Genomic DNA, 25,060 nt, shown 5'->3' with positions numbered 1-25,060 from the left:
CTCTATACTTAGTAAGACGGACCACCAAACCTCCTGGCTAAAATAGCCAATCTACAAGGTGTAGATCTGCTATTTTTGGTGAATGTCCCCCCAGAATTCTGGTAAATTCACCTCGCTCTCCCTCCAGAATAGGGATGCTGGGGTTCAAGTGGTTAACCTAAATGTCAAGTATGATGTATGATGATCTTAGATATTTACATAACGTAATATGACTTCAATGTAAGGTTCTATCTAGGGATGCACCGATATGGAAATTCTTGGCCGGTACCGATACAGATGTTTAAATAACAATTTAGCCGATAGCTCTCTGTCCTTTTTACTGGTGTTGGTCCAACTCCTCCTAGTTCTTATATCAACAAACATTGCACCATATTTTATCACTTTGATGCTTTGATGTATTCACAAGTTAACACTGGTCACGCTGATGATGTGCGTGTGTAGCTATTGGTGGCGGCAGTATTCCCCTCAGCTGGCTCAGAGATGATGTTGAACTGCTCTGGTTGAGTTGACATGCTGTCACAGTCAGTGCCAGGCGATCGGTGAGCGAGCATGCAGTGACGTTGCTATTTAATGAGTTTGCCTCTAGTCAAAGCTCAGTGGTGAGTATTTACGAGTCCACGTCATTACAGCGAGCCACCCTGTCGTATTCCATCGCCGTCTGCTCGGAGGGAGATATCTAATTAGGGACAAAAAAGAACCAGTCAGATTACCAGCTATACCAGTCAGCCGAGTCAGTCATTGAAAGCCAGTCATCAGGACCCCAGGCTCTCCGGTTAAAGCTTAGTCAAGCCTAATGAATGCAGCCTCGATACTAACTGACGGCCTCACAATCGCAATTAGTGGACAATTAGTGAGAGAGAGGACAGCGAAAGAAAGGGCATGAGCAAATTGCAGGGAAGGAATGTCATGTAAGGACTCTAAGGAATTGTTACTTTTGTTGGGCGTGACCATTTCTTCTGCCTATACTTGTAATTGCTCTGCTAGCGAGAAAGTGATCACTTGGTTGGTGTTGTAGCTAATGCCAGTGTCATTATAAAGTAGTCACAGCACAGTGATCAGCAGTCAACACAGTCTGTGGCCCTGAGGCTCTACCGTTCAGGCATTTTTCCTGGACGCCTCAACACTTGCTGACAGGCGCTCCCGCAGGATGCCTAACGAGAGTGGGTTAATTGTTGTTCTCAGGCCAAAGCCATGCCTTGGGCAGGCGGTTAGCTTTGACATACTGATACATAAGCACAGGACCAGTTGAAGCAAGACTGTGTAAGAATAATTATACAACAATGTTAGTCTATTTTTGTTTATTAAAGATCCGGTAGTCTAGTGTCAGGAAGATATTGATTTGTTTTGTCTTCTGCTGTGATTTGTTAAGAATATGTTGGTGACTTGAAAGGCACCTATGAATAGATATGTAATTGTTATTAACATAATAAAAATGTCTGGATAGGATATCTCAGTCGGTAGAGTGCTCGTCTTTGAATGGGAAGGTTCTGGGTTTGATCTGGGACATCCGGAACTCAGTGTGTGAGTATAGCATGACTTGGGTAAGTAACATACAATACTGGGAGGTTTTCTCAGCAATCCATCTCCCTGGGGTCTATAGTGCATTGTAAAAGGGGTAGACACCCTCATTCCTCTACTGGTACCGGTGGTTCTGGACAACCGTGTACAGTATCTGACCGACTCAAGGCCGGGCACTGCACTCCCTGTCGTGTGGCGAACGGTTCTCGGGTTACGTGGATTACAAACGTACACACGTACGTACGTACAGTACGTGTACACACACACACACACACACACACACACACACACACACACACACACACACGCACAGAGACGTGGTGCATTTATTTTAAGATGAGCTCTTTTTTTGTAATGTTTGTAGATTGCACAAAACATGTAGATCTAAAGATATAAATCTATAGAATGGACATTTCCATTCATAGCATTGCTGTGCTGCTACAGTATGTCAAACCAAGGCTAAAGTAAGTACAAATACTTCAGTAGATTCAATTTCTAAATCTGCTTGTAAATGATGATGTAAATTTATACCATGAAATTGAGAAATACAGTTTGTTTTCTTATTTTTTAATGTGAATGTGAACTACATTACATCCATTACTACATTACACACTGCATTTTCTCTCTGTATGGAATTCTGGTTAAACTGGATTAGCAGGCACTATACTGTTTAATAGGTTTCTGCGTGTTGATATAATATTTGATTTGTTTTCAGTTTCCATGTTAGATTTCTGTGCAGATACGCTGTGAATATAATCTTGCTAAATAAAATGGGGACATTATCTGGATACAAGAAGGTATTAAAAAAAAGGGCTGTGGCCGTACATTTACGAGTCCTCCCCAAATGGGCGGCTGTGGCTCAGGAGGTAGAGCAGGTCGTCCAATGATCCCTGGGTCAGCGGTTCGAATCCCGGCTCCTCCTCCTGTCCACATGTCGAAGTGCCCTTGGGCAAGACACTGAACCCTACATTGCCTCCAATGAGTCGGTCGGTGTAAGCTCGCCACCATTGGTGTGTGAATGTGGGAAGTGAGGACGCTGGCGTCGACTGTTCGCCGCTTCATCTCCCAATGTATGAATGAATGAACCATTGTAAAGTGCTTTGAGCACTTGGAAAAGCGCTATAAAAATGCAATTCATTATTATTATTATAAATGTGGACAAAAGTACAGTACATGCTTTCTATAAGACACTGTTTTCTGAGTACTGCCAGTCCAGGCATTATTTAGTTTAGGAAGCATGAGCAAAGTTAACTCAGGTTCAATGAAGGGATTTTATTGAATACCTTCTAGCAGTCGGGTACCAAACTGAATACAGGCTTTATGTATAGTTTGCCTCAGCGTTGGCTTCGACTTTATGAGGCAGCTGTTACAAATGGGAAATAATGACTTGTTAACAAGCATAAAATGAAACCTCAACAACGCATTCCACTGTGGTGACATTGTAGGCGTTTTCACGCTTATATTGGAGGCTCACTACCTGAATAAATAATTTATATGTGAGCGCTCTCTCTGTCTCTCTCTATATATCTATCTATATTATACCTATCTATCTCTCCATCTGTTTTCCCATTGGATAGCTTTGTTTCATATAGGCTGACTCAACTTCCATTATGGTGATTTGATTACCCATCTGTGAACGTATAGAAGAATTGGTTGTTGGACTATTTCTGTCTCACTTATATTGAGGGATGGTTTAATTCCTTTTGTGGTTCTGTTATGCCGTCTGTCTCCAGTGAGCAACCGCACACAGGTACGCGTGTAATTCAGACTGCCTAAGTGAAATTGCTGCTGGATCTGTTGGAAGGGGAGTTGTAATTAAGTGAGGTGAACTTTTAAACTGAGTCGATGCCGTTCTTCCTGGCAGCCATGAAATTGAACTTATGGGAACTCACAGAGGAGCGTATATGCAATTAGTGTCAGCAAAAGGTTTTATGATAAACATGTTCATGTGGGAACTCTCCTCATATGAAAGAATGGGATGTGAACAGCAGGTGTTCTCTCAGCCACGCACGCACGCACGCACGCACGCACGCACGCACGCACGCACGCACGCACGCACGCACACACGCACACACACACGCACACACACACACACAAAACACTGAAGTCATAGTGGACGCTTATCGGATAAACAATGCCCATAGCGACATGCCTGCCTGAAATGGAGAAAAAAACAAAAATAAAAAATAAAACGGGGAGGAATAAGAAAGCAGATGGAGAGGAAGATACGGTATGATACATACAGATGTGAAGGAATGCATACTATATTGGATGCAATGTTCTCTATCGTGTTCGAGACTGGCTCTTCACTACATATTATTCAATATGTGCGGGAACTGACCCCACGGGGAAGTGGACATGGATATTTATTTTAAGACATCATCTATGGTGGCCCTGCCCTGATGCCAAACAGCGGGCTATTTAAGCCCTATCCGGGCATGGCCACTTTGATTAACTTCTGATTGACACGAATTTCGGAGCGGCTCTTTTGTGGAGAGCCAATCTCTCCACTCAGAGAACCTGGGTTACAGTGTTATCCCTGTTATCTGCAGGAGGGGCGAACTCCACTTGCGACCGCGACGGGTCGCTTCGACGGCTGTCTGAGTCGTCGCAACGAGTGCCCATCGTCGCGGGTGCCTGACTCGTCCCGACGGGTCGCCACAGGTGCCCATCGTCTCGACGGGCGCCTGACTCGTCGCGCGACGATTGCCCATCGTCTCGACGGGGGCCTGTTTTTGTCGGCGTTTCTGAGTCGTCGCGACGATTGCCCATCGTCTCGACGGGGGCCTGTTTTGTCGCGACGATTGCCCATCGTCTCGACGGGGGCCTGTTTTTGTCGGCGTTTCACCCGTGCGTCGGAGAACGGGCGCTCGTGCTCGCATCTGCCTCTCTCCCTCCTTCCCTCCATCCTATGTGTGTGCTTCCCCCCCCCCCCCCACCCGACCGCCTCCCCCTGTGGGGTAGGGGGTCGGGTGGGGGTCCCTGCGGACCTTTGGGGGGGGGGGGGGGGGTCCGGGTCCCCTTGGGAATCCCTTTACGCATGCCTTCATTTGTCCCCGTGAATTGCTTCCATTATTTTAATCCAATAACCATATGTTGCATCACATTTTATCGATTGATATAACTTCAATAACCTCCGGAAATAAGGATTTTTTTTTATTCGATTTGAACGTTTAATGGCCTATTGAAAAGACAAGTGTTTCTTTTTTTTTTTCCTTTTACGCACGAGAGAGAGAGAGAGAGAGAGAGAGAGAGAGAGAGAGGGGGGGGGGAGAGAGAGAAAGAGAGAGCGCACGCACGCAGACGGAATGTGTTCACGCTCGTCCTTCTGGGGGGTCCCCGGGAGACCCCCCCAACGCAATAGATAACACAGAAATCACACTATACAATGCATTTACATTCAGCCGATCTACGAGCTCATATCTGCTTCTTTGCGAAAGCCGCGCATTGCGACGTATTCTGTCTGTCTGTCTGTCTGTCTGTCTGTCTGTCTGTCTGTCTGTCTGTCTGTCAGCGCACGCTGACAGACAGACATGTTTAAGTTTTCCATTGAACTATTCAGCACCGAAATAAATTACTCATCCATTCATTAATGCATTCATTCATTCATTCATTCTTTCATTCAATTTACTGCTTTAAGGAAATTATGTCTGTATAGGAGCCATGAATGGGATTGTTGCAATGTGTGGTTATGTTGATTATATCTTTGGTCAATGAAATGAATGCGCTGTCACTGGTGCTATGGATGCTTGATTGACGGGGCCTGATTAATTCATGAACGTCACCTGTTTGGCACACACAGTGAGAGAAGCCCCATGTATAGAGTCTTTATACTTTATTAATACAATGGTTTTAAAATTGCAGTCATTTTAAAATTGCATTAATTTCATTATGTTGATGGTATTTATTTAAAATGATTTAAGGACGTTTGGTGGTTCATTCGTTTTGTATAAAATAACAGAAACCTTTGAGGACAAAAAATGTATTGTATTACAGCTGCTTCGATATAAAGGACATTGTAAAGCGACTACGTGAGAAATAAACTTTAAAGTCGCTGAGAGGCGATGGGATGGGCTATGTTGTCAGACGCGCTCCGCTCCACAAACAAAAGGAATTCGCTGGGTCCAAAACAATGCGTTTAAGGGGTTTTATTAAAGAAATGTGAATAACTCAAAGAGTGCTCAAACAAAAAGTAAAGCAACAACAGCGATCAACATAAAAAAAGAAAGCAAAAATAAGCGGTCAACAAAAGGTATGGCGTTCCATACCCCCCCTCTCTCTCACTGTGTGTGCCAAACAGGTGACGTTATGAATTAATCAGGCCCCGTCAATCCAAGCGCATCATTTCATTGACCAAAGATATAATCAACATAACCACACATTGCAACAATCCCATTCATGGCTCCTATACAGACATAATTTCCTTAAAGCAGTAAATTGAATGAAAGAATGAATGAATGAATGAATGCATTAATGAATGGATGAGTAATTTATTTCGGTGCTGAATAGTTCAATGGAAAACTTAAACATGTCTGTCTGTCAGCGTGCGCTGACAGACAGACAGACAGACAGACAGACAGACAGACAGACAGACAGACAGAATACGTCGCAATGCGCGGCTTTCGCAAAGATGCAGATATGAGCTCGTAGATCGGCTGAATGTAAATGCATTGTATAGTGTGATTTCTGTGTTATCTATTGCGTTGGGGGGTCCTCCCGGGGACCCCCAGAAGGAACGAGCGTGAACACATTCCGTCTGCGTGCGTGCGCTCTCTCTTTCTCTCTCTCCCCCCCCCCTCTCTCTCTCTCTCTCTCTCTCTCTCTCTCTCGTGCGTAAAAGGAAAAAAAAAAGAAACACTTGTCTTTTCAATAGGCCATTAAACGTTCAAATCGAATAAAAAAAAATCCTTATTTCCGGAGGTTATTGAAGTTATATCAATCGATAAAATGTGATGCAACATATGGTTATTGGATTAAAATAATGGAAGCAATTCACGGGGACAAATGAAGGCATGCGTAAAGGGATTCCCAAGGGGACCCGGACCCCCCCCCCCCCCCCCCCCCCAAAGGTCCGCAGGGACCCCCACCCGACCCCCTACCCCACAGGGGGAGGCGGTCGGGTGGGGGGGGGGGGGGAAGCACACACATAGGATGGAGGGAAGGAGGGAGAGAGGCAGATGCGAGCACGAGCGCCCGTTCTCCGACGCACGGGTGAAACGCCGACAAAAACAGGCCCCCGTCGAGACGATGGGCAATCGTCGCGACAAAACAGGCCCCCGTCGAGACGATGGGCAATCGTCGCGACGACTCAGAAACGCCGACAAAAACAGGCCCCCGTCGAGACGATGGGCAATCGTCGCGACGAGTCAGGCGCCCGTCGAGACGATGGGCACCTGTGGCGACCCGTCGGGACGAGTCAGGCACCCGCGACGATGGGCACTCGTTGCGACGACTCAGACAGCCGTCGAAGCGACCCGTCGCGGTCGCAAGTGGAGCTCGCTGTCTCTCGTTATCTGCCACTGTATTTAGGTCTCTGAACTCTCTGAAGGCTGCTGAACACAACATGGCTGTTTGTCAACCATGATTTGCTGTGCCTTCAGGATCTCAAAGTTAGGATGTAAATGAAATGAAATGAAATCTATATTTACCCAGGGTATCTGGGCTAAGCTCAAGAACTTGTTTCCAGCCAGGCCCTGCTCATAGAACACATTTCATCGTAGTGGTTCAATGCCTTGTTCAAGGGCACTTCGGCGGTGGTAATTTTAACGTGTCGGACGGCTGATTCGAACTGGGAACCTTCCGGTATCAAGACCGCGCCGCTATCCGTTCGGCCACCGCTGCCACGTTGCTACTGAACAAAAGAACAACACAGGTTGGAATAATACTATGTATTGTATCATTTGTATTTTATTTAACCTTTATTTAACCAGTAAAAACCACGTTGAGACTAAAGTCTGTTTTAAGTGTGAACTGGCCAAGAGAAGAGGCGAAATAAGTAACACAGCTTTGCCAGTAACACTAAATACAAGACAATAACAGGACAGACATGCAGGGCCCTATTATGCGTGTCTTAAGTACCAGGTCTTATGACTTAACTTAAGACCTGGAGGCGTGGTCAATGCTGTTTGGCCACTCAGAATAGCCAAATGGCATTGATCACGCCTCCAGGTCTTAAGTTAAGTAATAAGACCTGGTACTTAAGACATGCATAATAGGGCCCAATGTGTTCTTACATTCAGTACCCACTACCGAAGAAGCTCAAAGGGAGAGCAGGAACGTCTAACGCAACCAATAAATATATATATATAATATATAAAAACTAAGCAGCAGAATTTGCTATTATATCAAAGCAGGAGCAATGTTTGGAAAGTGTGCCCATTGGCCATGGCAATCCTTTTAAAACTCACTATAGGGGAATCAAAGAAGCCAGTTTGAACTTATGGGAACTCACAGAGGAGCGTATATGCAATTAGTGTCAGCAAAAGGTTTTATGATAAACATGTTCATGTGGGAACTCTCCTCATATGAAAGAATGGGATGTGAACAGCAGGTGTTCTCTCAGCCACGCACGCACGCACGCACGCACGCACGCACGCACGCACGCACACACGCACACACACACGCACACACACACACACAAAACACTGAAGTCATAGTGGACGCTTATCGGATAAACAATGCCCATAGCGACATGCCTGCCTGAAATGGAGAAAAAAACAAAAATAAAAAATAAAACGGGGAGGAATAAGAAAGCAGATGGAGAGGAAGATACGGTATGATACATACAGATGTGAAGGAATGCATACTATATTGGATGCAATGTTCTCTATCGTGTTCGAGACTGGCTCTTCACTACATATTATTCAATATGTGCGGGAACTGACCCCACGGGGAAGTGGACATGGATATTTATTTTAAGACATCATCTATGGTGGCCCTGCCCTGATGCCAAACAGCGGGCTATTTAAGCCCTATCCGGGCATGGCCACTTTGATTAACTTCTGATTGACACGAATTTCGGAGCGGCTCTTTTGTGGAGAGCCAATCTCTCCACTCAGAGAACCTGGGTTACAGTGTTATCCCTGTTATCTGCAGGAGGGGCGAACTCCACTTGCGACCGCGACGGGTCGCTTCGACGGCTGTCTGAGTCGTCGCAACGAGTGCCCATCGTCGCGGGTGCCTGACTCGTCCCGACGGGTCGCCACAGGTGCCCATCGTCTCGACGGGCGCCTGACTCGTCGCGACGATTGCCCATCGTCTCGACGGGGGCCTGTTTTTGTCGGCGTTTCTGAGTCGTCGCGACGATTGCCCATCGTCTCGACGGGGGCCTGTTTTGTCGCGCCGATTGCCCATCGTCTCGACGGGGGCCTGTTTTTGTCGGCGTTTCACCCGTGCGTCGGAGAACGGGCGCTCGTGCTCGCATCTGCCTCTCTCCCTCCTTCCCTCCATCCTATGTGTGTGCTTCCCCCCCCCCCCCCACCCGACCGCCTCCCCCTGTGGGGTAGGGGGTCGGGTGGGGGTCCCTGCGGACCTTTGGGGGGGGGGGGGGGGGGTCCGGGTCCCCTTGGGAATCCCTTTACGCATGCCTTCATTTGTCCCCGTGAATTGCTTCCATTATTTTAATCCAATAACCATATGTTGCATCACATTTTATCGATTGATATAACTTCAATAACCTCCGGAAATAAGGATTTTTTTTTATTCGATTTGAACGTTTAATGGCCTATTGAAAAGACAAGTGTTTCTTTTTTTTTTCCTTTTACGCACGAGAGAGAGAGAGAGAGAGAGAGAGAGAGAGAGAGGGGGGGGGGAGAGAGAGAAAGAGAGAGCGCACGCACGCAGACGGAATGTGTTCACGCTCGTCCTTCTGGGGGGTCCCCGGGAGACCCCCCCAACGCAATAGATAACACAGAAATCACACTATACAATGCATTTACATTCAGCCGATCTACGAGCTCATATCTGCTTCTTTGCGAAAGCCGCGCATTGCGACGTATTCTGTCTGTCTGTCTGTCTGTCTGTCTGTCTGTCTGTCTGTCTGTCTGTCTGTCAGCGCACGCTGACAGACAGACATGTTTAAGTTTTCCATTGAACTATTCAGCACCGAAATAAATTACTCATCCATTCATTAATGCATTCATTCATTCATTCATTCTTTCATTCAATTTACTGCTTTAAGGAAATTATGTCTGTATAGGAGCCATGAATGGGATTGTTGCAATGTGTGGTTATGTTGATTATATCTTTGGTCAATGAAATGAATGCGCTGTCACTGGTGCTATGGATGCTTGATTGACGGGGCCTGATTAATTCATGAACGTCACCTGTTTGGCACACACAGTGAGAGAAGCCCCATGTATAGAGTCTTTATACTTTATTAATACAATGGTTTTAAAATTGCAGTCATTTTAAAATTGCATTAATTTCATTATGTTGATGGTATTTATTTAAAATGATTTAAGGACGTTTGGTGGTTCATTCGTTTTGTATAAAATAACAGAAACCTTTGAGGACAAAAAATGTATTGTATTACAGCTGCTTCGATATAAAGGACATTGTAAAGCGACTACGTGAGAAATAAACTTTAAAGTCGCTGAGAGGCGATGGGATGGGCTATGTTGTCAGACGCGCTCCGCTCCACAAACAAAAGGAATTCGCTGGGTCCAAAACAATGCGTTTAAGGGGTTTTATTAAAGAAATGTGAATAACTCAAAGAGTGCTCAAACAAAAAGTAAAGCAACAACAGCGATCAACATAAATAAAAGAAAGCAAAAATAAAGCGGTCAACAAAAGGTATGGCGTTCCATACCCCCCCTCTCTCTCACTGTGTGTGCCAAACAGGTGACGTTTATGAATTAATCAGGCCCCGTCAATCAAGCGCATTCATTTCATTGACCAAAGATATAATCAACATAACCACACATTGCAACAATCCCATTCATGGCTCCTATACAGACATAATTTCCTTAAAGCAGTAAATTGAATGAAAGAATGAATGAATGAATGAATGCATTAATGAATGGATGAGTAATTTATTTCGGTGCTGAATAGTTCAATGGAAAACTTAAACATGTCTGTCTGTCAGCGTGCGCTGACAGACAGACAGACAGACAGACAGACAGACAGACAGACAGACAGACAGAATACGTCGCAATGCACGGCTTTCGCAAAGAAGCAGATATGAGCTCGTAGATCGGCTGAATGTAAATGCATTGTATAGTGTGATTTCTGTGTTATCTATTGCGTTGGGGGGGTCTCCCGGGGACCCCCCAGAAGGACGAGCGTGAACACATTCCGTCTGCGTGCGTGCGCTCTCTCTTTCTCTCTCTCCCCCCCCTCTCTCTCTCTCTCTCTCTCTCTCTCTCTCTCGTGCGTAAAAGGAAAAAAAAAAGAAACACTTGTCTTTTCAATAGGCCATTAAACGTTCAAATCGAATAAAAAAAAATCCTTATTTCCGGAGGTTATTGAAGTTATATCAATCGATAAAATGTGATGCAACATATGGTTATTGGATTAAAATAATGGAAGCAATTCACGGGGACAAATGAAGGCATGCGTAAAGGGATTCCCAAGGGGACCCGGACCCCCCCCCCCCCCCCCCCCAAAGGTCCGCAGGGACCCCCACCCGACCCCCTACCCCACAGGGGGAGGCGGTCGGGTGGGGGGGGGGGGGAAGCACACACATAGGATGGAGGGAAGGAGGGAGAGAGGCAGATGCGAGCACGAGCGCCCGTTCTCCGACGCACGGGTGAAACGCCGACAAAAACAGGCCCCCGTCGAGACGATGGGCAATCGTCGCGACAAAACAGGCCCCCGTCGAGACGATGGGCAATCGTCGCGACGACTCAGAAACGCCGACAAAAACAGGCCCCCGTCGAGACGATGGGCAATCGTCGCGACGAGTCAGGCGCCCGTCGAGACGATGGGCACCTGTGGCGACCCGTCGGGACGAGTCAGGCACCCGCGACGATGGGCACTCGTTGCGACGACTCAGACAGCCGTCGAAGCGACCCGTCGCGGTCGCAAGTGGAGCTCGCTGTCTCTCGTTATCTGCCACTGTATTTAGGTCTCTGAACTCTCTGAAGGCTGCTGAACACAACATGGCTGTTTGTCAACCATGATTTGCTGTGCCTTCAGGATCTCAAAGTTAGGATGTAAATGAAATGAAATGAAATCTATATTTACCCAGGGTATCTGGGCTAAGCTCAAGAACTTGTTTCCAGCCAGGCCCTGCTCATAGAACACATTTCATCGTAGTGGTTCAATGCCTTGTTCAAGGGCACTTCGGCGGTGGTAATTTTAACGTGTCGGACGGCTGATTCGAACTGGGAACCTTCCGGTATCAAGACCGCGCCGCTATCCGTTCGGCCACCGCTGCCACGTTGCTACTGAACAAAAGAACAACACAGGTTGGAATAATACTATGTATTGTATCATTTGTATTTTATTTAACCTTTATTTAACCAGTAAAAACCACGTTGAGACTAAAGTCTGTTTTAAGTGTGAACTGGCCAAGAGAAGAGGCGAAATAAGTAACACAGCTTTGCCAGTAACACTAAATACAAGACAATAACAGGACAGACATGCAGGGCCCTATTATGCGTGTCTTAAGTACCAGGTCTTATGACTTAACTTAAGACCTGGAGGCGTGGTCAATGCTGTTTGGCCACTCAGAATAGCCAAATGGCATTGATCACGCCTCCAGGTCTTAAGTTAAGTAATAAGACCTGGTACTTAAGACATGCATAATAGGGCCCAATGTGTTCTTACATTCAGTACCCACTACCGAAGAAGCTCAAAGGGAGAGCAGGAACGTCTAACGCAACCAATAAATATATATATATAATATATAAAAACTAAGCAGCAGAATTTGCTATTATATCAAAGCAGGAGCAATGTTTGGAAAGTGTGCCCATTGGCCATGGCAATCCTTTTAAAACTCACTATAGGGGAATCAAAGAAGCCAGTTTGAGTCAAAAAAAAAGCCTTGCTTTTTTTTTTTATACTCGGATTTTGTTGGGGGGACGACATAGCATTTGATCTGAGGTTGAGGGAATTTTGGACAAGTTCAAATATAGAACAAAATGTAAAGTGGGAGATTACCAAGAATGGCTTTGTAAGTGAGAATATACCAATGTAGCAACCTGCGAGACGTTAAAGAGCACCAACCCACTAAGGCGAGAGTTTGCTCAGAGTTGAGGAAGTAGCAAAACGGTAGACAGTATCGCCATAATTAAGCTGCGACAGGAAGAGGCCTGTGACCAGCTTTTTGCGAGAAGCATTGGACAAGCAGGACTTCATTCTATAGAAGAAACTCGGCGTGAACTTTAGCTTTTTTGCTAAGGCATCGATTTGGTATTTAAAGTTTAACTTATTGTCCAACCAAATCCCAAGATATTTGTACAACTCAACCCATTCAATGGGTACTCCATCCAGAGTGGTGGTTTGAGGGGACATTGACTAGGCTATTTGGAGAAAATAGCATGGCCTTGGTTTTGTGGCCATTTTAGTAACAATTTGCTATTTAGCAATTCATGCTGCAAAGTGCAAAGAGACAAAGTCTGACAAAGTTTGACACTGTCACATCGAGTGAGGGGGCGCAGGAATACAGTACTGTATCATCGGCATACATATGATACTTACAATGCTTCATGGATTGACTGTATGATACATAGGCTACAGCAGAAAAAGCAATGGACCTAGAATGGATCCTTGAGGGACTACTATGATAGAATCAGACAATGTATCACCAAACTTAACACACTGTGCGGCCGAATAAGTAGCTTTTGAAACAACCTAGCACGTGGTATTGCATACCATATATATATATATATATATATATATATATATATATATATATATATATATATATATATATATGGTATTGCATAGTTGCATACCATATAGCACACAGTGTAACACCCTGATATAGCTCTAATGCCTTTGCATTAGAGCTATATGCTACTCTCGACTTCCTGCACTCGCATGAAATGCAGACCAGCCTCTCGACTGTAGCGAAAATAAACGTTTTCGCTACTCACCAATACAAAGACGGCTTGTGTAATTAGAAAGCCTGTATACTTTCCACGGTGGCCGCACTCTGAGCCCCCCACCACACGTATAAATTGCACTTTTTGGCCAGAAAATTTTTTTCACCGGAAGAAAAATACTTTGTTACTCCACTGCGCCATCTACCGATATTGCCAAGAGAAACCCCATAGACAAGATTTTTCCTTCCGGTGAAAAGAAATCCCTTTCTGGCCAAAAAGTGCATTTTATACGTGTGGTGGGGGGCTCAAAGTGCGTCCACTGTGAAAAGTAGGCTTTGTAATCACACAAACCGTCTTTGTATTGGTGAGTAGGGAAAACGTTATTTTTATTTTGGCTACAGAAATGGTCTCGACTTCGCAGGAAGTCGAGAGTAGCATACCTCTAATGCAAAGGCGTTAGAGCTATGGACCAGAGCTACGTCTCCACCAATAGAACATGCAATAATATCATTGGCTAGTACTGGTGTTGAGACCCAGTAGGGGCCTGTCAGCTACCAGTGTGCCCCAGAATACTTATTTTCTTGCTAAGTGGCATAATTATTACCCTGGCCCAGCCCGTGTGATTTCTGGTCTAGAGGTTAGGATTTAGAAGATGTTTTTAGAATCGGCCTAAGTCCTAAACGGGTGAATGCATTGGATCTATTTTTTTTAATAATTTGCCGTACTGAAACCATATGGTAATAGATCCTAGGCTAGCCATAGTTTATTGTTTAGCTAAAAGGAAATATTTACAGTACATGACTTACTGTCTGCACAGGTTCTCCTTTAACCAGATATGCCCTTATTTGAAGGACAGTGTTGATACACATGCATGTATGGACGTGTGCACGGCACGCAGCCACGCACGCAGCCACGCACGCAGCCACGCACACACGCACGCACGCACGCACGCACGCACGCATGCACGCACGCACGCACGCACGCACGCACGCACGCACGCACACACACACACGCAAGCACACACGCAAGCACACAGGCTCCCTGCTGTCTGTCCACATGTTAAATGACTGTTGAACCCCCCTCCATCCACAGCCCATTGTCTGGCTGACAAAGAGGTTCTCCCAACCACTCAATAGGAGCCACACTCAAAAAACCATTACATCTCTCTGGATTGGAAGAACATGAGTGTTTGACACACAACCTCATGTTCTATCAATTAGTCTCGATGCTGTCCATGTCACAATGCTCTCCTCTCTGGGGTGTGTGTGTGTGTGTATGTGTGAGTGGCGTTCCCACGCGTGCGTGCATGCACGCATGTGTGTGTGTGAGAGAGAGAGATGTGTCTGTCTTCATATTGTGTGTTTTTGCAGGCAAAGGCACACATGTTCCGTCACCAACTGAGATTTGCTTTCAGACCTCCAGCACTGTAGCCCGCTACATTTAATAGAATATTGACTCCCTGCTGACGTCTCCACTGTGTCTGTACCTTCATAAATAAAATGTCTGAGTTTGACATTGATGTCAGTGGGGGGTGGGGGGGTGAGAAATGGGGCCTTGATTTAGAATGCCATCCATAAATGAAAAATCAGTGCAATCAAAAAGACAGGCCAGGTCCAAATGAGAAGTCAAATCCCAGCCACCACTCATTATATATCAAGTTATCAACACATCATCACAACTACACACAACTCCCAAAGGAAACTTTCACATGCCAGCGAGTTTACTAATGCAAAATATATGATGTTTTACTAATATGACTCCTAGCAAGTGTTTGTAATCAGTTTGTGTGAGTCTCTGGTTTTCATTTTAAAGTATTTTTAAAGTACTGTTTTTTAAAATATGATATATAAATAGATCATTAGGGGTGCACGCCCCAAAGGAAGGGAACATTATTGTTTTTGTGCTTATTTTCTACTCCTGTAAATGGTAGACACATGACATTTTCAACAATGACAGGAAGTTGTGTGCATTAGTTATACATGTGCAACACATATGACCCTAATCAGCCTGATGGGGGTGCTATAATTAAAGGTCAAGGTTTAACTCCTACTCCTCCTGACTCCTGCGCCGTGAGTCTGATTAACATGAAACCTGCTACAGACATCCATCTATCCTCACTCTACAAACTTGCTCCAAGAACTGCTCAAGTCCATATGACCCAATTTTCCACCATCAAATTGAAGACTTAATGATTTCCAGTAGGGTTGTGCCGATCCGATCACGTCATTTTCAAATGATCGGAATCGGATCGGGAGCAAAAAAACCCATTGAGGCATCGCTAGTATCAATATTATATAGTTATATCATGATATTAGACTGGATAATGTCTGTGATATTGTACTATTGTGATTTGTGTCCTGTACAAATATAAATATCGGATCGGGAAAAAATGGTATTGGATATTCAAATATGGAATCAGATCGGGAGCAAATTTCCAGCATGAAACCTAAAAGTATCCATGCATTGTAGAGACCAATGTGTGTGCACCTTTGTGCATGTATACATGTGCACACGTGAATATATGTGAATATTAAACATACAATGTTTGGCTTTTCTACTTGTCTAACTACTGTACTGTATGTCCATTACTCTCTGTTGTAGACAATCTGTTGATAGATTACCAGTTTACCTTCAGTCTGCTGCAGGAAGACGACCACTACTACACTGCTATCAACTTCATGGCTACACCTGAACAGGTAACACACACATTTTAATTTATATATTTGGATTTTCAGTTCAAGACATGAATCATGTTAAAATCCAAATATATCAGAGTAAAGGAAATGCAATGCAAAATCATCAGATCAGATCAGTTCTCAATAAACACATACTGTATACTGTAGCTGCCAAATATCAAAACAATTGATACAGAGATGGCATGTGCATTTTGGTATTTCAGTATTTTACAGCTGAAGCACGTATCCATGCACATGTCAAAGGAACATATACGTCTTGGTGTTTTCATTAATCATGATTTTGATAGTTTAGTTAGCGAGCTCTCTGTATTATTATACAGTATTGAGATAAGGCAAACCAATATATTTGTACAACTGGTAATGTACTTCATGCACTCACGCATCCCACCTCGTCCTCTCTCGGTTCTCCCTTTGGACAGCTTTGTTTCATATAGGCTTTATCAGCTTGCTTATTATTATAGTAATGAGATTTCCCATCTGTGAAGTTAGATAAATTGCCGCTTGGTTCCCACACACATGTATGAACAACATATGCACACAATCTGAAAATCACTAGCACTGTGGATTTCCATCACTCCACAAAGCTCTGCTGAATTGAATGACTTCCTGAGTCACACTGCAACTTTGACCAATAGTATGCAAAAACCTGGCTTAAGGGAGAACCTTTTATGGATGTGCAGTCATTCGTGATGGTCTGTGTAGTCAACTGAAGCAATTGCATACTGTATGGAAGGAGAAATCATATGACAGCGATGACAGAATGACAGCAAGGTGTCTTTGAAAGTTTAATTTAAATAAACTGTGCATTTTAATCTGTGGGGTGAATTTATGGAATGTTTTGGAGGTGGAATTTAAAGTACAAGCACTATTCAGTTCAAGATGTACAACATATATTTAAGAGAAAGGGGTGTGTGTGTGTGTGTGTGTGTGTGTGTGTGTGTGTGTGTGTGTGTGTGTGTGTGTGTGTGTGTGTGTGTGTGTGTGTGTGTGTGTGTGTGTGTGTGTGTGTGTGTGTGTGTGTGTGTGTGTGTGTGTGTGTGTGTGTGTGTGTGTGTGTGTGTGTGAGCGTGTGCGTGTGTGAGCGTGTGCGTGTGCGCGTGAGTTGGCATTGGCAATTATTCGTATTCCTATAAATGTCTGGTCATTTGGGTGCATCTGTTTTTTATGTCCATTGTGGACCTTTGACTGCATTGGCCATAACATTAGACATTTTTATGTCCTTTGAACGTGTGTCTTGTCTTTATAGGCCAATAAGAACCTTGATATGTCCATCAATGCCTCCAACAACTTCAATCTGAACATCACCTGGTCCCTCAGTTCCACAGGTAGGTGGACATAAATCAAGTTAATTAACCTTGGCAAAGCAACATGCACATGCGCACGCACGCACGCACGCACGCACGCACGCACGCACGCACGCACGCACGCACGCACGCACGCACGCACGCACGCACGCACGCACGGTTTAGTAAGTAAAGTGTGGTTAATATTATAGCCACTACTGTAGTATTATAAAAGCTACACTGCTTTAGCTTTACCAAGCTTCAATAATATATAAGATATTATATATTATATATACTACCCACAGGGAGGAAAGAAATAGAGGAGAAATAAGGGAGGTAGGAAATGTAGTAGGGAGGTTGGAGGAGAGGAAGAACGAAGTAAGGAGGGAGGGAGCGAAAATAATGAGAAGAGACAATGTAATCACTTAAAAGTACAGAAGTTGATTAAAGAAATTGTCAATAGTGAGAGAAGTAAGAAAATATAGAAAACCACTGCTATGGTTTGTACTGCTAACAATGTAAAACAATATTAAAACCAGATTACCACGCTTTTTTATGATCATGTTACACTCTGTCATCACATGGCAAATGATGTCTCGAATGTCCATTTAAATTGGTTTGCTGCATTCTGTTTAGACTTTATCTAGTAAAAGTTTCATATAGGCAGCTGTTCCAGCTAGCTGGCTGCATCTCATGACAAATTAAGTAGCTTTCATTTGTGGCCAACTTGTCCTTAAGCTTAATGGTCAGAAACACTTGCTTCTTGACTCCAGGGGTTTCCCATCCCTTGATGAAATGCATTGGAAGCTTTTTTTGTGTGTTAAATCTGGCATTCAGGCGTTTTGAAAGTGTTATTTTGCTGTGATTTCAATTAAGATAAAAGCCCTCTGCTTTCACAGCCACAGTGTGTCTTGGGGCTCTGAGCCTCTTCAGTTTGGCACCATTTGGGAATGCATTCAAATTGTGTGTGTGTGTGTGTGTGTGTGTGTGTGTGTGTGTGTGTGTGTGTGTGTGTGTGTGTGTGTGTGTGTGTGTGTGTGTGTGTGTGTGTGTGTGTGTGTGTGTGTGTGTGTGTGTGTGTGTGTGTGTGTGTGTGTGTGTGTGTGTGTGTGTGTGTGCGCGCGCGTGCGTGCAGGCCATTACATTGCATTTTATTTTCTGTTAAAGCGGGGGAAGTGGTGGTACTCCAAATATCAGTTCATAAGCATAATTCTTTGAAGGATAATGCATTTACAGTGTTTCAGAATAATAAAGAAAAAATAAAAACATAACAACTGGCTCTGAACTGTAATTGTTCAGCTTCATCTGAAAGGCATACCAGTTTGCGTTTTGCTTTGTTCAGCAGACAATTATTGCATCATACAGAGAAATAAAGCTCTTCATTTGTCTTTGCAATTCACTTCAAGTTGCAGAATATGTCTATTAGTGAGAGACACCAACAACTGCTTATATTGTGAGCAGTTGTCATTGTTTCTCATTAAAACCTCCTATCACTGTTTGAATTTTAACCAGGGAGTAAATAGGTGGCTGAGATAGTTCTTTGCACAAACCTTGAATGTTACCACTTAAAATTACAGGTCAATTTCTACACTTTGAGAGTACATGTTAGGGAGAAACACAAAGGTTGGTACAGTAAATCAATTTCTCAGTTAACCCATTTTGGGCGGGAACCCCTTTTGGTGTTTTAAACATTATGTTATAATTTAGCTATTGAAAAATAGCAGATCTACAAGCTCATAGCGCGCCACCGAGTGGCGCGCTACGAGCTTGTAGGTCTGCTATTTTTGAAAAATCGTAAAAATGTGGCGCAAATCTTTGAATATATATTCTTTCAAAGTGAATGTTTTTAACTCGGGTCTAAATGGGTTAACAGGTCAGTCAATATAGGTACTGTAGGTGATACCAAATGTTTATTCAATGACTATTCTATTCCGTCTATTTCTATACATTTCCAGTATATCCTGACCCTAACCACTGTGTCTCCGTCTTTTGAACGGCAGCGGGAACCATCTCCGGCGAGGAGCTTCCCATTGTGGCGAGGACCAACATCAAGGAGCACAGAGACAGCTTCTCGTGCGAGAAGTTCAACTTCAAACTGCACCACAACATCACCTTCTACGTGTACGTGTCTAACTTCAGCTGGCCCATCAAGATCCAGGTAAGCATTCTGCTCCACATCCAGAACGTGATGAGACAGTGCAGGGCAGCATGGTTGTCTCATCCAGAACGTGATGAGACAGTGCAGGGCAGCATGGTTGTCTCACATCCAGAACGTGATGAGACAGTGCAGGGCAGCATTCTGCTCCACAGCCAGAACGTGATGAGACAGTGCAGGGCAGCATGGTTGTCTCATCCAGAACGTGATGAGACAGTGCAGGGCAGCATGGTTGTCTCATCCAGAACGTGATGAGACAGTGCAGGGCAGCATGGTTGTCTCATCCAGAACGTGATGAGACAGTGCAGGGCAGCATGGTTGTCTCATCCAGTACGTGATGAGACAGTGCAGGGCAGCATGGTATTGTCTCACATCCAGAACGTGATGAGACAGTGCAGGGCAGCATGGTTGTCTCACATCCAGAACGTGATGAGACAGTGCAGGGCAGCATGGTTGTCTCACAGCAACGTGATGAGACAGTGCAGGGCAGCATGGTTGTCACATCCAGAACGTGATGAGACAGTGCAGGGCAGCATGGTTGTCTCACATCCAGAAGGTGATGAGACAGTGCAGGGCAGCATGGTTGTCTCATCCAGAACGTGATGAGACAGTGCAGGGCAGCATGGTTGTCTCACATCCAGAACGTGATGAGACAGTGCAGGGCAGCATGGTTGTCTCACAGCATCCAGAACGTGATGAGACAGTGCAGGGCAGCATGGTTGTCTCACAGCAAGAAAGCTGTGGTCAGACTGCAGACATTGCCCTATCTGCTTTGGTTGCTGCGATAATGAAGTAATGACATAGGTGTTGGTAATGGTTAACCTCTTAAACCCCATATTGTTGAGCGGAGTCCATCAGGGCTCTATACTAGTGTATTTTCTGTTTTCTGTTATTGTTATCTGTTATCTGAATGTTATTCAAATCTGATTTCCAGATTCACATCTGGATCACTGGACTAGAGCAACCAGTCTGAACATAGATAGCATTAAGGCCTGCTGGTCCTGGGGCTCTGCTCAATGGCTCCCTATTGCTCCCAGTGGTGTAGTCAGAATGTGTTAAATGGACACATTACATTTTCAGAAATGTACATGGCAAATAAAAAAAGTTGCAGATTTAGGAGTTTAACATGTTTTATCCGTTTAAACTCTACTTCATTGACCGGGGTCCCACAGGGGTTTATATACCATACCCTCCAGTCTACACCACTCTTTGCCAAAAATAGCCGATCAGCTATTTTCACTGAATGTTTGCCTATTTCCATCGAATGTTCATCTGTTTCGCCATGCCCAGAACAGGGATCATATCTAAGTTTCAGAGTGAAAGTATATTGTCACATACTGTCAGGCTACTACTTGGCCTCACTCCCCGGACCCACCTCACCCCTGCCCACTTTGACAGGCTGGAATGGCTTAGGGTTGATGAAAGAGTACAGCATCTTGCAATGGGTCTGGTCCACAAGATTCGATACACCACCAAGATACCCATGTACCTGTCTAAATACTTAATGTCAACGAAGTTCACACCTACAACACCAGAGGGAGTTCAACAATTCGGCACAAACAAGGGACTAAATTAATTTCGCTCCTATGCCACCAAAATGTGGAACGCAATACCTACAGTCATTAAGACATGCGGATCCCTTGACTCCTTCAAAACCGCTCTCAAAAGGCACCTACGGATGGCTGCAATTCGAAACTGGCCCCGTAAAATCAGAATTTCTCTATTGTCGTGCTGCAAAGAGCATGTAAAAAGAATCAGCATCAACTAATTTGAACTCATGAGCACAGCTACTTCAACAGAAAATCTGTGCCGTGAATTTGGCCGCTTTCCTACTCAGCAAAACCCTTTTATTATAAGGGACCAGTTAAACTAACGCTGGGGGTTTTAGTACTGGAAAAACTGACTGAAACACACATTGCAACCTTCAGCAGGACATTTAGGATCTGATGTATGTAATGCTAGCAAAGTATTATATTACATACATTTGCTATGCGGAAGTTCATTAGCACGATTTGTCACTGTACTCTATTTCCTTTCCGGCACACACCAACAATGAATGAAAATAGATGTAATATTATTGTTGTAAATGACTTAGTTCGGCTCGGTTGTTGTGCCATCTGTCGGTCTAGAAATTAATGAACACACCATGCAGTTCAAATTAGGAAGCTTTTGTTGGTTGTAGATTTATTATAGGTTATGACTGTTCTGTACAGACTAAATTGGATTCAATTGCATTTCAATTGTTCCATTAAGCTGCTAGCAGGTACTGCAAGCTTCATTGCAAATCCAACTGGTCGCACGCACGCACGCACGCACGCACGCACGCACGCACGCACGCACGCACGCACGCACGCACGCACGCACGCACGCACGCACGCACGCACGCACGCACGCACGCACGCACGCACGTACAGATTTACGCAATGTACGTATATAATGTATGGTTTCTCTTCACATGGAAGTACACTCATACATTTTAATACAGTTTTTCTAGTGGGTAATTTCGAATTCCCATAGTTTTGTTTTCATATACTATAATGAAGTTTCTTATTTGTTATTTTCACTGTGCCTCTACGAGATATAATAAACATTGTTTGTAATTTAAAACAATTTCACATATTGTATATACGGTAGGCTACTGTAACTCTTCCTCAGTGAGTCTTTTGAGCATTTACTTCACACTGGCATTGGATTTAATTTGATGGACAAACACAGAACGACTCATCTCTATTGACCTTTCAGTATATTCATGTTGATTATGTGAACTTCTGATCAATTTGATTTCTTCATGGAGGGGGGGGTTTGAGAAGGTTTCTGGTTGCCTTGGAAACACACACACACACACACACACACACACACACACACACACACACACACACACACACACACACACACACACACATTTAACATCTTTATTTGCATTCACATTTTACAAGAAATTCTTGAACACAAACAATAGAGAATGCGCAAACTTGTAAAACTCTACAACAAGTGCTTCAGGATACAGATCACGGGTACAGAAAACATCGCCTTCTCCATATATGGCGACTGCCAATTATTGCAGAAACTGAACAGAATTTTGCCGATGCCTTAGCTCTCGGCTTGGGCATGCCTGCAATCTGCAGGCCCCTCACGACTGATTTATGGACATTACCGAGGCTTCCAAATATGAACACAAGTAGTTTACATTTGTAGCCAAGCTGTATAATAGCATCCTTAAGACGCTGGTACTTTGGTAAGGAATGCCTCTTCCAGACTGTGGTCAAATGCTCATGCCACTTCCAAAATGGTCACTTCTCTACTGTCCTCATCAACAACAACAATATCTGGTGTATTAGCTGTGACATCTGAAACACACACACACACACACACACACACACACACACACACACACACACACACACACACACACACACACACACCCACATACACACACTCAATAGCTAACATGCGTCCCGTCGGTGCTTGACGCACGGATTTGGCGAAAGACGGTAATAAACATTGTCAAATTGGTTAAATTGAAAAAATCACACCCGTGTGAAGTGAGTGGTGCAACTCCGTGTGGGGGTTCCCGGGAGGGGGGGGGAGTTCCAGACCCACAGGAACGCACCCAGGGTGCCGGCCCGGTTGTGGCGAGCCGCCCGTGTCCGAAACGGTAGAGAAATGACAGAGTTACCATGTGGGGGTCCCCAGGGGTGGGGGTTGGGGGGGAGTTCCAGACCCCCAGGAACGCACAGGGGGCCAGGCCGGTTCCGGCGTGCCGCCCCGCATCCGAAACGTTTGAGAAATGACAAGAGTTACCATGTGGCGGTCCCTCTACTGTACCCTCTACTGTACTGTACTGTCACTGTACTGTACTGGCACACCCAAAAGCATCATAAAGTTAATACGTGCGTGTGTGTTTGTGTGTGCGTTAGGTTGTGCACAGGTGGTGAAAAACAACCATGCTGTTTTCGTGCTCATACCCAGACACCCACCCAGCCAGCCAGCCAGCCAAGCCAGCCAACCACTCCCTTACGGAGCTATGTGTGTGGGTGACACACATAGCTCCGTAAGGGAGTGGTTGCACCACTCAAAAAGGGCCTCGTTAAGATCTCCATAATGTAATGGTCAATGCCTGTGTGGAAATTCAGAGCCAGGGAGGAGCAGTGACATTGCTTCATACAGACATTCAAATTTCATACAGACATACATTCCCTTATAATTATGTCATAAAAAACCCCACTATATTATAACTTCTACTATTCAATGTTAAAGTATACAATGGCTTGAGTTTAGATACAAAAACAATGACTCCTCTGGCTGTTCAACAGTGTTCAGCAGAGGTTGGCTATGTCACTTCCACTGTTTATAATGTTCAAAATGTATTCGCTTGTTGAAAATCGGGAAACATGATTGTTGTGAGCATTACATTCCTAATCATCCCTACATTACATTACATTCCTAATCCTCCTACACGGAGGTGATTTCTGTATTCATCTGCGACTCTGAATCCTGCCTGAACTGTCTACAGCAGTCTCTCCCCTCAGATCTCTGATGCTGTCTCTCTGCTTGTAAAACTCTGACAGGACTGTTAGCACAAAGCATTCTGGGAAGGATAAAAAGTGTTTGTCAAATCTAGTATCACATTTAATGAACTGTGAGTTTGCCAATGTCTCTCCATCATTTATTCAGTAGCGTATTAAATCTGTCGACACGCGCGCACGCGCACGCACACACACAAACACAAACACGCGTGCCAAACATTCGTGCTCTAGCCTTATGATCCATTAAATTGAAGTAGACTTTTAGCAGTGATATTTCAAGTTGACTGCCACACAAGGGAGGAGCATACGGTGATGAATGTGGCTAAGAATTGACAGAGGAAAGACATTAGAAGAGAATGAAAACAGCCTAGCTGCTTAACTGATGCCAAGACCCACAGTAAAGACACTGAAGTTAACAACGTATAGACAATATCTCATATGGAGACAGATGATGGATGCATGAATATGAATACGCATGAAGGTGCAGATATACAGCCTGGCTAATAAGCCAGACTCAAATCACACTGTCGTGTGGTATTTGAGTCTGGAGATGTGTATGGATCTTGTTTCCCGGGGGGCGGGTTCAAACATTTTCTCTTTGACGCAATTGGTCAGAGCTACTGTCAGTCAAAGGTCTCAAGCATTGAATGTCACTGTACCAAAGCCCGCCCATATTGCATACCGTGTCCCGATTGGCCACACCAGTTCTCTGGTGTAGGAAATGGGCGTACAATTGAGCCTCTCCAGACCGTAATCCGCCGGCAGGCAATTTTTTTTTGCCAACGGCTGATTCGGTCTGGCTTATTAGCCAGGCTAGCAGATATACAGTATATCTGGATGGAAGCACAGATGGATTTACTTACACATGTGAATCGATGCATGGATATGTAGA

The 25,060-nt window shown here is 44.5% G+C and overlaps 1 protein-coding gene across 1 annotated transcript in view; it reads left to right on the top strand.

The window, feature by feature from the left end:
• The window catches only part of atrnl1a (attractin-like 1a), a gene marked incomplete at its 3' end in the record, with an annotated part of 286,121 nt that overhangs the window by 178,978 nt on the left and 82,083 nt on the right, over positions 1 to 25,060 (top strand). Inside the window, exons 23-25 of the mRNA XM_079511913.1 lie at positions 16,110 to 16,204; positions 17,451 to 17,529; positions 19,488 to 19,645. Coding sequence (XP_079368039.1) covers positions 16,110 to 16,204; positions 17,451 to 17,529; positions 19,488 to 19,645 — 332 coding nt within the window. The remainder of the gene's footprint in view (positions 1 to 16,109; positions 16,205 to 17,450; positions 17,530 to 19,487; positions 19,646 to 25,060) is intronic.

Source organism: Electrona antarctica (assembly GCF_951216825.1).
Source record: "Electrona antarctica genome assembly, chromosome: 10".
NCBI lineage: Eukaryota > Metazoa > Chordata > Actinopteri > Myctophiformes > Myctophidae > Electrona > Electrona antarctica.
Note: the sequence above shows the minus strand (reverse complement) of the source record. Positions and strands in the feature narration are given on the sequence as shown.